The following is a 22,363-nucleotide window of genomic DNA, read 5'->3' as shown; positions in this document are numbered from 1 at the left end:
CAACCATATGCACAAATAGAGCTTACAGTAAATGGCTGTCAAATGAGACAAGCCATGTTAAGATGTTTTCATGCAATGGATTCTCAAACCACTGATGGAAGAGTGATCGGTTTGGAAACAAAATCTTTGTATCTGTTGGACGTGTTCATCGAGAGGTTACATTCCATATAAGTTTTATTTTTTTAGGTTTATTCCCGTGATCATACCGACTAGAGCAAACAGTCATGTAGGACATTTAATATTAAACCTGACATTGGAAGAAGGCTGTTGAGCTTATCATGTGTTCCTGAGAATGTGCAGCTTCCGGGTGGTTTGTAGTTATCTTGTGTGCTTGTAGAAGACACTTGGGGATGATAGCAAAGCTCTTCTAATGGTTTTATGTATCTTTATCTCTTTCAGTGTCCATTTACAGCATCTGGTTTTATGACATGAATGACTGCCAGAGGATTGCAAAGCTGATGACCCAGTGAGTACGATTATTGATAAGGTGGTCTTGGGCAAGACACTTGTTAATAGCTGCTGAGCGGAGGTAATCTACAGCTTTCTGTCTAGGTTCTTCAGACACCAGCGGTAGTCTGTTGGGTAACGGTAGCGCCGCTCATACACATTCCGACAGCTGTTTTCTCGAGCTGATTCATACTTACCAACCTTTGGCTTGACCGAATAGTCGTGTGATTAGGGAGGTAAACAGACGACTCTGGTGCCAGCTTATCTCTTGGGGAAACAAACAACTGGGCATTGAAATTCCACTTCATCTTCGTCTGTAGGGAAAGTTGAGCCACCTTCATACACTTCCGAAACTTGTACAGCAGGTTTGGGCAGCTCAAGTCTAATTGTCCATTTACACTGAACTATTATCGCTCAAACTGTGTTCAAACAAACTAATTTCAGCAATAATCGTTCAGTGTAGAGGCAAAAAAAAAATCGCTCACTTGTCGTTCACAGTTTATCACTGACTTTTAGTCAGCAAAAGACCACCACTGGCTTCTCGTTGCGTGTAAACACTCCCCGCTCACCGCTTCACGTAGAAGGTAGCAATGTTTTTTAGTCTAAATGCTCTGCACTAGTGCTAACGATTTTAGTGGGGACTTATGCAGTCATTTAAATGACTGTCAGCCCGTGTAAAAGGGCCATGATGTGTATGGCGGACCCTAGGTCTGCATTAACAAAATCAAGTTTTGTTATGTACAAATGTTTTTTGAATGTTAAGCGTTGTTCACACGGACGTACCGTGTCAACATGTGAGAGCTGTATATTTGGCATAGTTTCTAACGCCGCACTAATCAAACGCTGTCTGTTCTGTTTTAGTGTTTTGCAGCGCTTTTTAGCCAAAGCACCCACTGCACTGATGGGGTGCGTTAAATACGCTATCGAACGCGTTTGAAAACGCAGTTCCAGAACGCCGCGTTTAAAAACATGGTGATTTTACAAACGCCTATGTGCTACCGGCGTAACAGGCTGTTTAACACTTTGAAAGTTTTCTGTGCCACTGCTGGTATATTCCTTTAATTACAATGGATTTTGTTGTGTTCGGATAAGGGGACAATAGCGTTGTGTTCGGATAATAGCTTTTAGTGACTTAAGGCCCATTTACACAAGACAATTAGTGCTCTAAATTCGTTCAAATGAACGAGTTTGAGCGCTAATCGTCCAGTGCTAATGCAAAAAAAAGTTTACTATTCGTTATTGCTGACTTTCAGTCGGCATACTAAAAACATCGCTGGATTGCAGGCTTGTCGTTCCATGTACACGTTCCCCACTCAGTGCTTCACATAGAAGCCCTCGATCCAACGAGAAGCCCGCGATCCAGGAGAGGAACCACTTTGCCTGTTGTGGCAAGGGGGTTTCTTGCCTGTGGATCGCCGGCCTTGCCATACGGAAAATGGCGCAGCTTTCGTGTAAGCAGGCTTCAGGAGACTTGGCGCCTGCCAGTTGTTGTTGCACACGGCAAACAGCATACAACATAGTCCATAACTAATACTGAGTTCTACAGAACGTCCCGCGCAAAATGAGCCGTCGCAAAACTATGTTGACCGAAAAATAAAGTTATTGTCAGAAGATGGGGACACAAAATAATTAAAAAAAAATATATAAATATATAATATCTTTGAAAAAAAAAGTAGTACAGCAAAAAAAAAAAAAAAAAAAAAAAAAATATATAAATTTGATATCATAGTAATCGTACTGACCCATAGAGTAAAGGTATCATGTCATTTTTTTGCAGTTTGTACACCGTAGAAACAAGACGCACTCAAAGATATTTTCCCATTAAATAGTACCATTAAAAAATACAACTCAGCAGCGAATACATGTAGGGATGACTGTTGTTGCGTGTAAATGGGCCTTTATTCCAGGTTACTATCTCTCTTTGATAACCGCATTTTCAACTCTGCAACTGCATCCTGCAAACCTGTAGTTTGACTGAGTGCATCTGTAGAATCACTGTCTAACTTGCAGCAAGTCATCTCTAAGGACTCCTGCACACTGGCGAGGGCGATATCAGGCTGGGATTCACGGCCCAATATCACCCTTGCAGTCCTTCTGAAAACCCCTGGATGCAAGGCATTCCGCCTCCCTGTACAGCCCACCGGTGACTCCATTTGACATGATTTTCATTCCTTTCTATTTATTTTAGAATAAACACTGGTGTAGTTGGCAACACTTCTCTGTCCTCCAAAATAAGCAAAAACGAATGTCAACCTGTCATCAGAGACCCTCCCCAAGTCTGCATCTTTGGTCTCCAGTCTCCATTTTCGGTGACTAAGACTGAGTCCGAAGACGGAAACGCCGGACACACACTAAAATGCAGTGTGAACCCAGCCTAAGGCTACATTCACACGAGCGTGGATCTTGCACGTTGTAAGGCGCACAAAACTTGCGCAAATATGAACTCTATTCTTTTGAATGGAGCCGTACACATGAGCCATGTTTTCCTTCACAGTGATGCTATGAGGTAAACAAATACTGCATGTCCAATTCTTTTTCACATCCCTTAGAACGCATCAGCCATTGTTTCCAATAGGATAGTCAAACACATCGCATGCCGATGGGAAGCACTTGCCGATCCTCTGACGTGAGCGAAACAAGCACCGGAAGATCGCAATTTCACAGGAGTGATATGAGGTGTTTTTGCATTAAAAAATGGCTCACATCCCGCGGGTAAAATGCAATTGAGCGCCACCTTAGTGCTACGTTTTTGCGTTATAGGCGAATCTTTTTAGCATGCACATCATCCTATTTTACTGTACTTTTCTGCCCACAGGGCATATTCATTTGCGCGCGGCGAACCGACACCAATTGAAATCAGTAATTAGCTCCTGATATCTTCCTTTTTTCAGTGCAATTGCGCAGTGTTTTTTATGCATCTCCTTGCATATTGCTGGCCCCATCGACTTCTATGGGGACCTTTGGTGAGAAAATCTGCAGAAAAATAGCGCATGTTCTATTTTTTATTTTTTTTTGCGCTGCCGAAATGTGCATTGTAAATACGCTCATGTGAACAAACCCATTGAAGTCATTGGGTTCTATACATTACATATTGCGCACGCAAATACCGTATGTCCATGTGTAGCCGGCCTAATTCAGTCTGAACTTGATGAAGGATTCAGCACTGATTCGGTGTCCCTTGACGTCGGCGGCTTGTCGTGCCGTTATGTACACATCAGCAGATGCTCGTGCTCCCAGTAAGGAAGCTCAATTAATTCTGTTAATTGTGTTCCTCGTTCTGCTATGCTTTGATCATCTGGAAGGGTAATTTCTGCTCAGCGGTACATGCTTTGGCTTGAAAGGGTCCTGCTTGCTTCTACATGATGGATGATACGCAACAGATTTCCGACTCTTTCGCAGCTCTTACCAATTAACTTTGTCCTATCTTCCTTATCTGAAGTGGAAGAAATAAATAATCCGCTTGATGAATTTGTACCCAATGATATATAATTTATATTGCGCACATGGCACAGCAGATACAAATCTGTTCCTTCAGTAAACTGATCCGTCTCCAGAAGCTGATTCATAGCAAGGCCACAAACTGTCCAATACGTTGCACAGACTGCTATGCAAAGTAGGCTTTTTTAGCTTTAGGCATTTTTAATTGTTTTTGTGATTTTGTAGAAGTACATAGGAATAAATTGCTTAAAGGCATTCAGCAATCTGAGGTATTATGGTTATAGATGGAATGGATCAGGACTTTAGTATGAAAAATGACCGCTTGTATTCACTCACACACGTTTCCTATTGACCGCTCTTGTGGTTCACGATCCGTGCATCAGACCCGCGTGAAGTCCACGTATAGGGTTGTGTAGTTCCATAATGTCCCGCCACATAATACCTTCTTTTCATAGTGGGCTCTTGTGACCCAAGGTAATACCATACTGGATCCAAACCTATGTACTACTGGATTCCCACCTGCATATATTAAAATGATAATAAAAACTTCTTCACAACTGGAAATGTTCAAGACTTGTTGACTAGGATCTGAACACTCGGTCCACCATGCTAGATATCTCATGTAAGCATACTGGTTCAAATTTACCAATTTTCACGTTAACTAAATTAAATAGCTAGCTCTATATAAAATTATGCATGTACGTATTAAAGGGCCACTCAAGCAAAAACACATGTTTACCATTTCTGCCTCATTGCCTGTCACATTTTGGATGTCTTCTATGTATATTGCAGTCACTTCCATGCAGTGCAACCTCCTATCCCTGTTTTGCTAGAAATCCTGTGATGCATCACTACAGTAGCACATGAGCAGCTAGAGCCAGTACCATCTTTGCCTGCTGGGAGGACAGTATGATTACCGTTGTTGTTAGCCGTTTAGTCGTTCACGACCCTTGGAGACCCTGAAGGCGAGCTCCCTCCATGTTTTTCGGTTTTGCACTGCTTCTTTAGTTGTGTGATATCCATGCCAGTATCAGCTCTGACAGTATCAGCCATCATGTCCTTTGGCGGCCGGGTCTTTTGCCACTGATCTGTTCAAGCATTATTGGTTTATCTAGCGATTCTGCTCGCATTACATGGCCAAAATCCGTGAGCCTGAGCCTAGTCATCTTGTCTTCCAGTGATATGTCGGGTCTTATACGATTCAAGACTTCTCTATTTGTTACTCTCGCCATCCAGGGCACACGCAGCAGCTTTCGCCAGCACCTCAGCTCAAGCGCATCAATCCTCCTATCAGCTTTTTGGCAGTCCAGCTTTCACATCCATACATGGCTGTGGGGAGAAAACGATGGTTTGCACTATCCTGCGTTTAGTTACTATACCGATTTACAATTATACTTGATACTCTCCTAAATGAGCTACAGACCAGTCAGGAGGTGGAATTTTAATCTACTTTTTTATAACTGTGACAGGAGCCTCTCATCATCAGCAGGAACTCTTAGGAGTTTGTCCCCTTTGTGAAGAGTTTGTGTGGTACAGCCCATGCAGTTTCTTGGTGAGTTAAGGCCCATTTACACTGAATGATGATTGCTCAAACAACAGTTTGAGGTACAGCTTTGAGCGATCATTTTGCATAAACTATTAAGTAGCTACTCAGCTACTTAAGAGCAATTAAGTGTGCAAATGAAGCCTTTAGCTGAATGCAGTTAATAGCCCAATGGCTCTTATCTGCTTTCAGTTCTTTTGTTCTCCAGCGGGAAATAATGCTATCGGCACTACCCGCGGAGAACTGCTGATAAGGCTGAAGGATGATTTATAGGTTGGACTGAATTTAACGATCAGCTAGCAGTGCACGAAAAGCACACGATGGCCGCACGTTTAGACGCAACGATGATGTCTCAAACGATCGCTTTTTAGCAATTTTTGAGCGATCATCGCTTCGTGTAAATGGGCCTTTTAATAGTGACTAATTGAGATTAACATAAAGTAAGGTAAATCCCAAGGGGGTCCCAATGATCCACCTGAAGATATGGACTCTGGGAATTTTCAAATAAAAAGGAATAACTAAACAAGGTAATACTAACCGACTTATACAATATATACTGGGGCACTAGTTACATAATGAATGAAGAATATTTTTCAGCAGCGTGGCCCTTTAATTCTTGAGGTGTACATTAACCGAGAAGAAGAAATATCCAGCTTCACGGACTGAGGACTGAATGGTCTATCCATAACCTTAGAAACCAGGAAAACCGTGACTCCCCAACGCAAACACGTTTCAGATGTGTTATGCATCCTCAGTCATACATCTGACATTATTAACCCTCCACCTATTTACAATACTAACCATCCAAGCGTGTGTCCACAACTCCAACATGTGACATCTGATGTAATAAACCGCACTGCTGATGTCAAAAGTAGGTGGTGGACACGATAATGTGATGCGACTGTGTATGTATGTATATGTTATGACATAACAAGCACAAGATAAGTAAATATACCAATAAAATGACTTCTACAGCCTTCATACAGCATATGCAGAGTGCCAAACTGCAAAGAAAATATAATGTAGAAGATCATGAGTGGGGACATATGGAGAACAAGTAGAAATGTGAATATTAAAACCTGAATTAGGGGGGGGGGGGGATCTCGCATGGACGGATTCTAATTGCGGCACCTGCGATCGCGAACCATGGCAAAATGCAGGCATTGGAAAACATGAACTTTCGATTTTTCCTTCACACACTCGGATAAGCCAAAGAAAAATCGCAGCAGGCTTCTTTTTTGCTGCTGATTTGCCTCCATTAAAGTCAATGCACGCCGTCCGGCCTGCAACGCATATGTAATTAACATTGCATATGGGCTGCAGGTACCCATGTCATCGCTTAGTGGAAAATCAGATACACAGGGTGACCGGCCGGGCTCAAAGCCAGAATCCGCTGTGGACCTCACACATGTGGAATCCGACCCATTTGTTTGAGTCCGGCCTAACTCTAAAAAACTAAGCGCAGTGAAAGAGAGAACATTCTAATCAAATAATGCATCATATGTATTTGTTAATTCCTAATGGTAAGGGATCTTCGTTCGTAAATTGAGACCATGTGGGGACCGATGAAGATGGACCTCCCTGTTTGAAATCTGGCGTCTTACAGCACTGCCACGGGAGACCTTCTGAATCTTTCAATGCTATAAACTATCATGGAGGCATATCAACATTATCATTTATATGTTCCAACTAGCTTATATATCTGGCATTGGCGGGGTTTCCACTCCTACACTTAATTCTAGGAGTCTCTGTTTTACGTTTTTTGGCCTGACAGTAGCTACATATTTGGTCCATTTGTTCAATAATATTTAATTTTGATAGTAGACCTTGTTTAGGATCATATTGAGAACCTTCCAGCAAAAAATTGGAATGCCTTACTGCCCTTGATGCACTGACTCTGTCTTTCTCTTTTTGAATTTGGGCTTAATGCTGTACCCAGGTCTCTGCAGTCCTTACTGTCCTGGGTCTTCACCAGTCTGTCTTAAGTCATTGGTGACATTGTTTTCTTATCTCGCTCACTTGCAGTAGTTCTACTTTATTTGCTTTCTGCTGATCTTGTCCGATGGGTGTCTGTTTTATTGGAGATCTTCCATATCCACCACACGTCTAAATTATTCTATACGCTGAATCACAAAGCAACTTATTTTACCATAGATTATATAATAGGCCTCATTTATTGAAACTGTGTCAAAAAAAGGTGCACTTAGCAGCCAATTCTCATTCTTTAAGCTGCTCTAGTAAAATGAAAGCTGTGCTGTGATTGGTTGCTGTGAGCAACAAACTGTTAAAACTTCCCACCCCTCATTATTTTAAGTTGGTCATGAAAATAGTATCTTTACCAAGTGTGGTTGAGATCCATCAAAGCAAGTTGGAGCCACTGAAGAACAAAAACAATTTTCATATCTATAATATTGCAATTAATGTAATCCTGTGATAAAAACATTTCCGTGGTCAGAATTGGTAACCCTGGTAGATTGCCTATCTGCAAAGCAAACTTTACAGCTGAAACCCTAGGATATTAGGCCATGCTGGCTTCAGTTTGTTGGTTGAATATTGAAAACTGCTCTCCAGAGTTGGGTGTTTCTTACAGTGGGTATAAGAAGTCTACACACCCTGTTAAAATGGCAGGTTTTTGTCATTTTACAAAATCCGCCAAAGAGGAATCCTTTCAGATTTATTTCCCCCTACAATGTGACCCGTTATCTGTACAATTCCACTGCAGAACAAACTGCAATCATTTAGGGTGGAAAAATAAAAATAACAGAACTAAAATAATGTGGTTGCATAAGTTTGCACACCCTCTTATGTTGGGGGTGTGGTTGTGTTTAGAATTAGCCAATCACATTTAAACTCATGGTAAATAGTAGTCAGCACTCCGCTGCCATTATTTACAGGGATTCTGATTTCTCCATATAAAGTTCAGCTCTTTAGGATTTTCCTGACATTTTTCAGTAAAAACTTACAGCACATCCAAGGGGTCTGATTGTTGGAAGGTGTCAGTCAGGAGAACGGACCAAAACATTTCCAAGGCATTACATATACAATGGAACACAATGAAGATGGTCATCAAAAAGTGGATTAAATTTGGCACAACAGTGACATTACCAAGAACTGCGCGCCCCTCAAAAAGTGATGAAAAGACCAGACAGAAATTGGTCTGGGATGCGGCCAAAAGGCCAACAGCAATATTAAAGGAGCTGCAGGAATTTCTGGCACATACTGGTTGAGTAGTGCATCTGACAACCATCACCTATATTCTTCATATGTCTGCGCTTTGGGGTAAGATGGAGGCCTTTTTTAACACAGAAAAACATCCATAAGTCTGCCAAAAGCCTGTTATGGTCTGATGAGACCAAGTGGGAACTTTTTGCCATGAATTCCAGAAGGTATGTCTGGCACAAAGCCAACACTGCGCCTCACCAGAAGAACCCCATACCCGCAGTGAAGATGTGGAGGCTGCATTATGTATGGGGCTGTTTTTCTGCTGCAGCTGGGGCTTTAGTAAAGCTAGAGAGAATTGTCAGTCCATTTTTGCACAAAATCTTCAGCTCTGTGCTAAAAAACTGAAGATGAGCAGGAATTTTACCTTTCAGCACACCAACCCAAAGCAGACCTCCAAATCAGCAAAAGAATGGCCAGGAGAAGACCAGGGTTATGGAATGGCTCAGCCAGAGCCCAGACCTCAATCCCATTGAAGATCTGTGGGTTGGCCTGAAGATTTGGAGCGTTCTTGCAAGGTAGAGGGGACAAAGATTGCCGAGTGAAGATGTTCTATGCTGTAGTCACCTATCCAAAAGAACTGAATGCTATCAAAGCGTACATCAACAAAGTATTAGTTTTAGGCCACCTGCAGATGGGGGGTCGGATCCCGCGGCGAGGATTCTCGCCGCGGGACCCGACCCGAGCGCCTGCAGGGACCAGTGCGTACTCGCCCGCGGCTCCGGCTGTTTGATGTTCTGGCTTACTGGGCAGCCGGCGCATGCGCAGACCGGAGCCGGTGGCGGGCGGGTGACATTTCTGTGTAGAGCTCTGCGAGCCCCGCACAGAAATAGAACATGCCGTGGGTTGTTTGCCGCGCGAGATGTCGCACGGCTAAACTGCAGCCATCTGCATAGGATTGCGTTTGTTAACGCAATCCTATGCAGGCTTCACGCGGCAGAAATCCCTCCGTGGAATTCCGCTCGTGTGCAGGCGCCCTTAGGGTGTGCATATTTATGCAAGCACATTATTTTATGCGTTTTTTTTCTGCAATTACAACGGCGTTTTCAGTACCGTGGTATAACTCTCCCATTGTTGTCAATGGAGCCTCTGAGACAGGCACCTAATCGTAAGAAAATATAATAGAAGCCAGCAGCACTCACCACAACCCATAAGGGGGGGAAACAAACAATCTCTTCCAAAGAGCATATATTGCACGCCTGTACAGGGATTGAATCCGAGTCCCACAGAAGTACAGAAAAAAATGAAATAGGCAGCAAAATTTTTTTTTGGTGCACAACGAATAAACTTTATGCCTCCATAGGGATGCAGAATAGTTACCGCATCATCTCACAGGTAGTGAGGTTTCGACCTCAACATTCGGTCTTTGTCAAGGCAAAATATTTTGCTGCCTGTTTCATCTTTTAGGCACCTAATCGTGGCGCTTTCCAGCGGAGTCTGCTCTATTTTTCGGCATTTAGCGCGCCTCCATCAATGATGGGGAGTACTAAAACCCAGCATCTACGGCTAAGCGTCAAGATCAAAAATACGGCGCTTTGCCCAACGCCTGTGTGAGGGAGGCATATTTTTCTACCCTAAAAGATTTCAGTTTGTTTCTTAAAGGGGTTGTCCCGCGGCAGCAAGTGGGTCTATACACTTCTGTATGGCCATATTAATGCACTTTGTAATGTACATTGTGCATTAATTATGAGCCATACAGAAGTTATAAAAAGTTTTATACTTACCTGCTCCGTTGCTAGCGTCCTCGTTTCCATGGAGCCGACTAATTTTCGCTGTCTAATGGCCAAATTAGCCGCGCTTGCGCAGTCCGGGTCTTCTTCTTTCCTCAATGGGGCCGCTCGTGCAGGATGCCGACTCCGTGTAGCTCCGCCCCGTCACGTGCCGATTCCAGCCAATCAGGAGGCTGGAATCGGCAATGGACCGCACAGAAGCCCTGCGGTCCACCGAGGGAGAAGATCCCGGCGGCCATCTTCAGCAGGTAAGTAAGAAGTCACCGGAGCGCGGGGATTCAGGTAAGCACTCTCCGGTGTTCTTTTTTAACCCCTGCATCGGGGTTGTCTCGCGCTGAACGGGGGGTGAAGGTGGAGATAAAGGTGACATTATTCATCTTTGTTGCATTTATTAACATGACGAAAACCTGGCCTTGTAACAGGGTGTGTAGCCGTTTTATATCTACTATATACACTGCTCTGGAAGCAGTCCTATCCATGAAGATGGGTGAATATTGGACTGTATCTTGTTATTTTCTTGAACTGAGGGCTGTAAGATACAGTCGGTGTAGAATGTGAGGGCAGTTGTTGAGTAAAACCTGTCTTTTGGACAGATCTGTGTGACTTCTCCTTTGGACTCTCACGGGAATGGAACGTTGTCCAATCCGGGATACCTCCGTGCTTCAGGCGGGAATAAACCAGTGCTGTCAGTAAATATTCTCTTGGCTCCAGTTCCTCTTTGCCATAGTCGGCTCCCCACTGGGATTGCCCTAATAGTATGCACTGCTTGATTACTGTTAGCATGAAGAATCTTATTTCCCACCTAAGGCTTGCGGAATGTGGAGGTGGAAATTATCTGATTAACATAACCCGCTAGTTGGAAATCTAAGAAAGTAATATATACTTAGAATTAAAATTATGTGTGAAAGACAAATTAAATACATTACTGTACAAAGTCTGGGGTGCTAGCCCCCCCTCCCCTCCAACTAGTGGAATGTTGATTATTTTCCACATTGTTGTACCATCCGCAGTACAGATAAAAATGAAAGTAAGCAGATCGGACCGCTCATACGGGGAAATTCATAAATCTTTTTACATCCAATTCTGACGTTAAAAAGTCATATTTTGCGCACCCCAATTAAGGGTGTATTTACGGGGGTGCAAGATGCACAAGAGTCGCATGTAAATGGAGCCCATTATTTGCCATGGCTGTACTAACAGGGACGATTGTTCTCTCGAAGCAATGCAGAGATATAGAAAAATCGCAGCATGTCCTATTTTAGTTTTTGGGCGATATTGCTTATTTCCTATGGGAGTATAAAAAAAATCATATCTCATGCAGATGTGTTTTTCACGTGAGTGCAATGCAATTTTGTATTCTATTGAAATAACATGCAGATTTTTCATACTTATGAAATAATTGTGAAAATCGCATGTACAGCGATGCATTTTTCTCGTAAAACTCATCACAATTGCACGGAAAATCACATTTTTGCAAGGGCGATATCGGTCAGAGTTTCTTGAACGGATATCCTACTCACCTGTGTCAATGCAACCTAAGTCATATGCTGGTTTTCATATCAGATTTTGGGTTGGAGTTATTTGAGGAAAATGTCAGCGGTGTGTGAATGTACCCTAAGTTTGGCAATCTTCCTGGGGGTTGTAGTCCACCCACTGCATTTGTTACTTTGGGGGCCCAACGTTGTACCCACTCAAGCTCTACAATGTCTGTCTTATGGAATGATGACCAAACCTGTACACAGTCCTCCCTGCATCGATTGACTAGGGATTTGGTAGAACTGTGTTATCACGCAAGTCTGAGCCCCAATGCACCTTATGAACTTATTTGCCTTGGCATCAGCTGCCTGACACAGGTTTAATTTTGATGCGCTAGGTCATTCAGCACATGCTGCTTGGGATCCTTGCCGATCAGCTGATTGTCCAGCCCGCTGTCAGTGCAGCGGTGCAGATGTCATCGGTGGTCAGGGGTGGAAGTGTATTAGCTTCCTTCACTCTCATGCCTCCTATTATACTTCTGGTTCTGACCACGATGACTGCAATCCTCAATCATTGATGACTTCTTCTGAAAACAGGTCATCAGTAGTTAATGTCCCGGAATATCCCTTTAATGCCAAGTATTTCCACATCACCCCCTTTAGTGAGTACCTGAAACCATGCCACGCTAGTGGTACATAAACCAATCTAGAGCTCATTCCCATCAGGTTTAGAGGTTCCGTTTGCAGCATGCTGTGCTAGTTCATCCTATCAAATCTGGTAATTGTCAGACGGACGGAAACCAAACAGTCCCCATTATAGTCAATGACGTCCGTTTGGTTCTGTCATATGACTGTTCTGTTCGGCCCATGGTTGCCGTCTTCTGTACCTTGAATGGATCAGGAAAACTAAAAGCCCTCGCGTTGATGTGAATGGGCCTTACATTTGCTCCAGCTATGACAAATCCCAGGAAGAGATTTATTTAAACCGCCATTACATGTCGTATATGTAGCGCTGCGTCTTGCTCATTGTTGTTTTCTTTGAGAGTTTAAGGTGCAATGAAGATAAATTGTATATGTTTAGGCTCATTGCAGTGCATTAGGAATGTATCCCTGAACAGCCAGCTGCATTACATTTACATAGCTCCAGCAGAGACTTAAAAAAGCAATTAAGGGGCAAATGGGAAGTGGAATGAATTTAGTGCCATCTGAAATCTAACATCCTATCCTGGAGGACCTCAAGGAAAATAGCTGTGTAACTCCATCTCAGCTTGGGTTTATGAGAGACCGCTCCTGTTAAACCAACCTGATCAGCCTCTACAGGGAGGTAAGTTGTAGACTGGATTGGAAAGAGTCACTGGATCTTGTGTATCTGGACTTTCCCAAAGCGTTTGATACTGTGCCGCATAAAGGGTTGGTAATAGAGATGAGTGAACGTGCTCGGCCACGCCCCTTTTTCGCCCGAATATCGCGATTTTCGAGTACTTCCGTACTCGGGCAAAAAAATTCGGGGGTCGCCGTGGCGGCGTGGGGGGTTGCAGCGGGGAGTGGGGGGGAGAGGGAGAGAGAGAGGGCTCCCCCCTGTTCCCTGCTGCTACCCCCCACGCCGCCACGCCTCTCCCCGCCCCCCGGCGCACCCGAGTACTTTTCACCCGAGTAGTGAAGTACTCGGAAATCGCGGTATTCGGGCGAAAAAGGGGCGGGGCCGAGCACGTTCACTCATCTCTAGTTGGTAAATAAAATGAGAATGCTTGGTCTGGGTGAGAATGTGTGTAAGTGGGTAAGTAACTGGTCAGTGATAGAAAGCAGAGGGTTATTAATGGTACATACTCTGATTAGGTCACTGTTACTAGTGGAGAACCACAGGGGGCAGTATTGGACCCTATTCTTTTTAATATTTATTAATGACCTGGTAGAAGGACTGTGCAGTAAAATATGAATATTTGCAGATGATACAAAATTATGTAAAGTAATTAACACAAGAGCGGACACAAAGCGGTTGCAATAGGATCTGGATAAGATGGGGTCAGAAAAGTGCCAAATGAGATTTAATACTGATAAATGTAAAGTTCTGCACATGGGCAGAAGAAATACATGTCACCATTACACACAGAATGGGAAACCACTGGGTAACACTGACATGGAAAAGGGGATTTTAGTTCACTGTAAGCTTAACTGGAGCAACCAGTGTCAGGCAGCTGCTGCCAAGGCAAATAGGATCATGGGTGCATCAAAAGAGGTCTAGGAGCACATGACGAGAACATTGTTGTTCCTCTTTACCAGTCACTGGTCAGACCACACATGGAATATTGTGGACAGTTTTTGGCACCGGTAGTCAAGAAGGACATATCAGGTCTTGAGCGGGTACAAAGGCAGGCAACTAAAATAATAAATGGAATGGGCGGACTACAATACCCAGAGAAGTTATCAAAATTGGGTTTATTTAGTTTAGAAAAAAAGACGGCTGAGGGGCGACCTAATAACTATGTATACATATATCAGAAGACAATACAGGGATCTCTCTTATCAACTGTTTATACCCAGGACTGTGACTGTAACAAGGGGGCAATCTAATAACTATGTATACATATATCAGGGGACAATACAGAGATCTCCCATAGCATCTGTTTATACCCAGGACTGTGACTGTAATAAGGGAGCATCATCTACATCTAGAGGAAAGAAGGTTTCTACACCGGCATAGAAGGGGGTTCTTTACTGTAAGAGCAGTGAGACGTTGGATCTCTCTCTGCCTGAGGACGTGGTGATGGTGAATATAATAAGAGTAGAAGAGGGGCCTGGACATCTTTTTTGAGCGATACAATGTTGTTTGTTTTAATCATTAATAACTTCAGAAGGGTCGGTGATCCAGTTATTATTCTGATTACCAGATTGGAGTCAGGAAAGAATTGTTTTTTCCATTTAAATGAGAAATTTTTCTTCTACCTCATTAGATTTTTTTTTGCTTTCTTCTGGATCAACATTGGGGGTTAATAGGCTGAACTGGATGGACATGTGGCTTTTTTCTGCATACTATGCTACTTTGTTCACACAGCTATTTGGAGCCTGAGTGGAGCTCTGTTTTTACTGCCAAAAAGCTGAAAAGCTTAAGCGTATGTTCACATGGGCAGATTTGTTGTGGATTGTCATTGTGATTGTCATGCAGTAACGGAACCTCAACCAACCCCATTATAAGAGTGCATTCTCATGGGTGAGATCAGTGGGGAACACTTGCGGTCCTCTGGCACGTGAACCATGTGCCTGAGGAGCGCAATTTCATAAAAGCGATGCGAGGCATTTTTGAATGAAGAAAGCCTGACAGAGTGAGAAGCGAACGTTGACCAGCGTGATATGGGGCCGAGTTCCTCACCCCGATACTCGCTCGCCGTGTAGCCTACCTTAGTATGAAGCAGCTTTTAGTCGTTTATTTGGTAATTGCTGTTTCTGTTGTTTATCGCACTGTGTATTTAGTTCCCCATCACCCCTGTTAGATTCTATAACTGGGAGATATCGCACAGCCCATCTTAAGAAGCATTTACAACCTTGTAGACAGTTTTGGGACCTGCAGAAATGGTGACTTGAATGAGTGACACATCGGGGAATCATTTGGATGGCGCACAGCGGCGTCGCTGCGAGCTGTACGGTACAGGACCTCAGACACGCCAGAGCCGCTCGGCTGCCACTCCGCACATGCAAAGCTTGTTTTGTTGATTAATAGGGCTTTTATTACAGAGGATTACGGGAGGGATATGAGTTTAGTAATGTATTGTCATTGCTACATTTTGGCCTGGAAGGGTTTAGCTAGTGAAGCAGAAGCTCAGTTGGAAGGGTCAGTCGGGGTTAGAAGCAGCTATATTTAGAGTTGGTGATGATTGGGACATTTTTCTATTGGACCATGTCCAAAATGTGATTAAAGATGTCATTGATGGTTTTCTCTTAAGCCCATGGTAGCAGGTTTCCGGTGATAATTTGGTCTTAATGCAATGTGTTGCCTGGTTTAGAGACATTTTGTTTCTTTGTTGCATGGCTATAGTGGATGCACATTGTTACGGCACGTACAATGCTGGATCATACAGCCCATTGAGATGCTACATCGTTGCCCCCCCCCCCCCCTCCCCAACACTACAACTTGGCAAGGACACCAAGTGCTTAGATTGGGCAATTTGCTGGCCAATTCAACCAGTAGTGCTTCAGTATTTCTCACTTGTTGACGTGGCGTACGTTATACACGAGTTTGCCATGCTCAGAATGACTTACCATGGGGCTTAGGGGGAGGGGGGGGGGGGGGTTGCGTCATTCTCACTAAAATTTAGGCAATTATCTATGAGCCGAACAGATCAGCAGCTCTGGTTTTTCTTCTCCTATTGTGATGCTTTCTACATGTAACGATGCAGGTCTGCGGATCGCCACCAGTGGATCCATTGTATGGCGGCATTAGGTCTGTAACAGGTTTTCATGGTTACACAAGTCCAACCTGTTTAGATTAATTATAACCCCCAATACCGTTATTTATTCGATAACCATCAAGCCCTTTTTGAGATGTAGTCAGCGTCTCTACCATCACTACCTCTTGGGATAAGGCCGGGCTCACATGGACAGACGGGATTTTTCATGTGGGAGGCCCACAGAGGATTCCGTCTGTGAGCGTGGCCGGCGACCCTGTGTATCTGTGGTTTCTGTAATTGCGCATGGGATATGGGTCGGACGGCCTCCATTGACTTCAATGGAGGCTCTCCGCGGCAAAATAGAGCATGCTGCAATTTTTCCTCCATTTACGGAATACGCAATTCATATCCGTGAGTGTGAGCAAAAAAGCCTAAGTACATGCTTTTCAATGTCCGTGTTTTGTTGTGGACGCCGATCGCAGATTCCACAATTGGAATACACCCATGTGAGCCTGGCCTCAGGAATACCGTAGTTTAACCCCTCTAAATGTAAAGAAGCCTTTCCTGTATAGATGCCTACATTTTGTTCTTCCTCCACACTTTTTGGATATGTCCACACAGCAGAATTCGCTACTGAATTTTCCGCAGTGAATTCCGCCTCCGAAAATTGGGTCAAAATCTGCATGCAGCTCTGCGCCAAAAACTGTAGCAGCCACTGATTTTAGATTTTTTATAGAGTTGGATTTCGCCACGTGAACATACCCTTAATGAACTCATCCACATGCATCAGAAAAAAATGTAATGTAAATGTACCTCCTGCGCAGATATTAATTCGAGCACAGCAAGTTATGCTGCTGATTCCCAGCACAGATTTCACCCCTTCAAATACGGGATTGATATCTGCATGTTACACGCGTGTCGCACAAAATACCTCAGCAGGCTATTTATTGTGCAAAATCTGCTACGTGTGAACGTAACCTTACTCTTCTGACTTGTTTTCTGCTTCTAGTGTGGTGCAGCAGGAATTGGCAAGAGTGAAGAATCGGAAAAGTCCCGTTGGTACAAATGGCTACAGTGCCGGACCAATAGACATCCTGGAGATGCTCAGTAAGGCCAAGAATGAGTATGAAAAGGTGACTTAGTTTTATTTCTTAGCTTTGTTCGCAGAATTAGAATTTTAAATACACTTTATACCGGAGAAAATATATTGTGGTACAGAAGTTTTTACTCTAAGCTCTTAAGTGCCCCCTAGTGGTAGCAGAAGGCACAGTTTTATAATTTGACTATGCAGGGAATTTACTATTTTCAGAAAAGAAACGACGGTGTGATCATCATAAAGATAAATTAAACGATCACTAACCATAGAAATGAATAAGTAAACTGGAAATAATCTGGCCCCCACTATCTGTCTGCAGGACCGCTGATCTCGAGAATGTTAGTCGCTTCTCCACCCACAGATGAATGGAGCACTGGCTGAGCATGCACAGTTGGCGCTCCATTCATTTCAGTGGGGCTGACGGAAATACTTAAACACTTGTTGCTCAGTTATCTCCGCAGTCTCATTGAAAGTGAGTGCAGCGTTAGCACTCTTGTGCCAGCAGTGCTCCATTCAGTCCCCTCCTAACTGCAGGGAGTGCAGTTAAGCCTGCAATGAAGAGGATGGGGGACTTGGGACCCCCGTTCTGGAGATCGGCAGATGTGTCGGTGGTGAGACCCTGACCGATCAGCAAGTTACCCCCTATCCTATGGATAGGGGATAACTTGTAATCTTGGTACAACCCTTTTAATCTCCTGCTGAACTATTCCATTGTTTGGCTAGCAAATGGCTGATGAGGGAGGATTTAAAGATTAGACAAAAGAGCCCCTCCCCGCATCTCCGTTGATGCCGCCAGATCTATTTCCAGAAACCGTTTGTGACCGGGACGTCACAGTCTGCTACAGTCAATCACGATCCTCAGTGGTCAACTGGTGAGCTCTGTGATTGCCTGCAGCATCCTGTGACGCCCCGTCAAAAGGCTGACTGCAGCCGATAGACAGAAGACCAGCAGGGGGAATGGACGTACAGTGCTGGAGGTGCAGGACAAGGGATGGGAGAGTATAGTTGATTTTATTCTATTTTAACAAGGGCAGGCTAGTTAAAAAAAACTCAGAAAAACTCCTTTAATTATGTGTCCTCCTGCAGATGGACATTAGGGTAGGCACCTGCTGCAGCAAGTTGTCTCAGACACAGAATTGTGAGGAGGAAGAGGGAAATACAATATAATTGTCAGTTTTAATTGCATTATGAGGCAGAATGGGATTAACCCTTTCCAATCTAATTTCCCCGCCACCCGCACACTCCCCCGCTCTTATTTATTTTATGTGGGAAAGCGTGTTGTGGGTTCTTTGGAAAAGTGATCTGTCATGAGGATTTTATTAGCAATTTTTTGAAAATTAAAAGCGAGTTGTGATTGTTTCACATCAGGAAGATCATTTGTAATAATCCTGTAAATCAAAGTGCTAATGACCACTAATCCGTGAGTGAGTGCTTGTCTTGCTCCGCCCCTGATCACATGGTGACATCACAGGTCCTAAAGCATAAAACATGCAGAGTGCTCACAGGACCTGTGATGTCACCGTCATGTGATCAGACCCTGGGCTCTGACCTCCGCCCCTGTTCACATCACGCTGACCTCATCACAGGTGCTTCGCTTAATTAAAAAACTGCAGAGCTGGACAGCAGCCGTGTGCTGACGGGACCTCTAATAATCTTATCCCTCTCCCCCCCCCCCCCCCCCCCCAAAACCCCACACCACGATTGCATGACGGTGACGTCATTAGAGATCCTAAACCAGCACAGGCTGACGAAGAATGTATGAAGCAGAGCGGTGTGTGTGTTTGTGACAAGCGCATGTAATGTAGCAGAGCTGTGTGTGATGCACATGTAATATAGCAGAGCTTTGTGTGGTGTGTGTGACGCGCATGTAGCAGAGCTGTGTGTGGTGTATGTGACGTGCATGTAATGTATCAGAGCTGTGTGTGACGTGCATGTAATGTAGCAGAGCTGTGTGTGCTGCGCATGTAATGTAGCAGAGCTGTGTGTGTTGTGTGTGGTGCGCATGTAATGTAGCAGAGCTGTGTGTGTTGTGTGACGTGCATGTAATGTAGCAGAGCTGTGTGTGTTGTGTGTGCCGCGCATGTAATGCAGCAAAGCTGTGTGTGGTGTATGATGCGCATGTAATGTAGCAGAGCTGTGTGGTGTGTATGATGCACATGTAATGTTGCAGAGCTGTGTGTGGTGTGTATGACGCGCATGTAATGTAGCAGAGCTGTGTGTGGTGTGTGTGACGCTCATGTAATGTAGCAGAGCTGTGTGTGGTGCGCATGTAATGTAGCAGACCTGTGTGTGTTGTGTGACGTGCATGTAATGTAGCAGAGCTGTGTGTGACGCGCATGTAATGTAGCAGACCTGTGTGTGGTGTATGTTGCGCATGTAATGTAGCAGAGCTGTGTGTGGTGTATGTTGCGCATGTAATGTAGCAGAGCTGTGTGTGGTGTGTATGACGCGCATGTAATGTAGCAGAGCTGTGTGTGGTGTGTATGACGCGCATGTAATGTAGCAGAGCTGTGTGTGTGGTGTGTGTGACGCGCATGTAATGTAGCAGAGCTGTGTGTGGTGTGTGTGACGCGCATGTAATGTAGCAGAGCTGTGTGTGGTGTGTGTGACGCGCATGTAATGTAGCAGAGCTGTGTGTGGTGTGTGTGACATGCATGTAATGTAGCAGAGCTGTGTGTGGTGTGTGTGACACGCATGTAATGTAGCAGAGCTGTGTGTGGTGCGCATGTAATGTAGCAGAGCTGTGTTTGTTGTGTGTGGTGCATGTAATGTAACATAGTAACACAGTAACATAGTATGTAAGGCCGAATTAAGACAATATCCATCTAGTCCAGCCTGTTTATCCTCCTATATTGTTGATCCAGAGGAAGGCAAAAAACCCCAACAGGCAGGAGTCAATTAGCCCTTTTGGGAGAAAAATTCCTTCCCGACTCCTTAATGGCAATCAGACTAATCCCTGGCCTGTATACCTGGATTACCAATTAACCTAAGATTTATATCCTGTAATATCCTCCCACTCTAGAAAGACATCAAGTCCCCTTTTAAACTCCTCTATGGATTTTGCCATCACCACATCCTCAGGCAGAGAGTTCCACGGTCTCACTGCTCTTACAGTAAAGAACCCTTTTCTGTGTTGGCGATGAAACCTGCTTTCTTCTAGACGTAGCGGATGCCCTCTCGTTACCGTCGCAGTCCTGGGTATAAACAGATCATGGGAGAGATCATACAAAGTTGTATTTATACAATGTAGCAGAGCTGTGTGTGTTGTGTGTGACGCGCATGTAATGTAGCAGAGCTGTGTGGTCTGTGTGTGACGCGCATGTAATGTAGCAGAGCTGTGTGGTCTGTGTGTGACGCGCATGTAATGCAGCAGAGCTGTGTGGTGTATGTGACGCGCATGTAATGTAGCAGAGCTGTGTGGTCTGTGTGTGACGCGCATGTAATGTAGCAGAGCTGTGTGTGACATGCATATAGCAGAGCTGTGTGTGACATGCATATAGCAGAGCTGTGTGCGATGTGCGCATGTAGCAGAGCTGTTTATGTCTCACATGCGCATGTAGCAGAGCCGTGTATGGTGTCTGTGACACGTACATGTAATAGAGCTGTGTGTGGAGTCTATGATGGTGTCTGACTGTTTATTTCTGTAACACAGCCATATGGAGGCATCCTATAACAGAAACATGTGCTATACACATTGTATGCAAACACTATGCAGGGGAGAGATCTACCTTCAGTGCTCCCCTCTGTATACTTTAATATACGTATTCAGAAGAGGGCTCCAACATTCTCCTCTGCATAGTGACATAGGAGCTATGTAGGGAAATCTCAATATCTGGATTGGAAAGGGTTAAAGGAAAATGAAGAGGTTGTAAGTGGAAGATGACCAATGTGATCTTCAGACTACCTAATCCCTACAGTTCATTAGTAGTGTTGGACTACGAATGCTGTCTGATTGGCCAGCGTTGCTCACGTGATTAACCTTTAACTGTGGACATGGAGTTTCACAGACCCCTCCCAATGCTGGATTTCCAACTGAATTAAGACTGAAAAGTTCCTATTGTTCTTTATTATGTAATATTAAGTATATAATGAAAAGTTGATTATTTCTACATGTTTTTTTAATTATTCATAACCTGGAAATTAATAAAAACAAGTTATTGTAAGCATCTAGTTCATTATTGGGCATACAATCAACCACAATATATAGAAGACGAGGAAGCCCCACAGAAGTGTAGCAAATTAATCCTGTCCTCAATTGACAATCACTGAAAATGGCCATATACTTAGATACAGGAGGGCAAACATGTGCACCCCCTCAGCATGCCAAACTACCAAATGAGGGAGATAATTACACCTGTGAGAGACACTGATGGGACAGCCACTCACACAGCCTCTTAATATAGGGGGGTGGCTGCTTGGCGTACACTCCCACACAGAGTGGATACAAAGTGGCAGACCTTCTGATACATGTAGTGCACCATGCGGACCAGCAACCTATTAATGATGCCATAATAGTTCAGTGGGCTGCCCTGCACCTCAAAAAGTGAACCACGTTGGTACTGCCATCCTGGGCTTCCCCGGTGTTTTAAAGCCACACTGCATGTGAATAATACATAATAAATGCGAGGGGCCGTCCACAATTGAAGGTTAACACTAGCCAATAAGAGAGCGTGCATTAGATGGTTAGAAAATTGCAGTTATTTTGAACAGCCGAAAATGGGGACCAAAACCAGTAGATTGGAGGGGCCAGGTAATGTACCCCCCTCCTGTCCTGGGACAGAATTGTGGCCCAAAACCGGAGAGTTGCTTTAGTAAATGCTTAAAATGCGCTTGTTTGGACCATACATTATGGCCGCCATTACTTATCCAAAGAAGCAACCACCCAGACAGACTTTAGAAGATCACATCTACCTGACGTGTCCTCTGCATCTGGGCAGCTTTGTGATGGATATTAGGTGTTGTCGGAGCTGTGAAGGCGACTGATCGCTTGGTTAAGAAACGGCTGAATGTGTGTTTAACATGTTGAGGACCGC

The 22,363-nt window shown here is 44.1% G+C and overlaps 1 protein-coding gene across 5 annotated transcripts in view; it reads left to right on the top strand.

Moving 5' to 3' along the window:
• Positions 1-22,363, top strand: part of DCP1A (decapping mRNA 1A) — an 88,467-nt gene that overhangs the window by 42,359 nt on the left and 23,745 nt on the right. For all 5 annotated transcript variants that reach the window (XM_066596529.1, XM_066596527.1, XM_066596528.1 and 2 more), the window contains 2 exons: positions 400-466; positions 17,244-17,367. In XM_066596529.1, coding sequence (XP_066452626.1) covers positions 400-466; positions 17,244-17,367 — 191 coding nt within the window. The remainder of the gene's footprint in view (positions 1-399; positions 467-17,243; positions 17,368-22,363) is intronic.

The sequence above is a fragment of the Eleutherodactylus coqui genome, chromosome 3, assembly GCF_035609145.1.
Source record: "Eleutherodactylus coqui strain aEleCoq1 chromosome 3, aEleCoq1.hap1, whole genome shotgun sequence".
NCBI lineage: Eukaryota > Metazoa > Chordata > Amphibia > Anura > Eleutherodactylidae > Eleutherodactylus > Eleutherodactylus coqui.
Note: the sequence above shows the minus strand (reverse complement) of the source record. Positions and strands in the feature narration are given on the sequence as shown.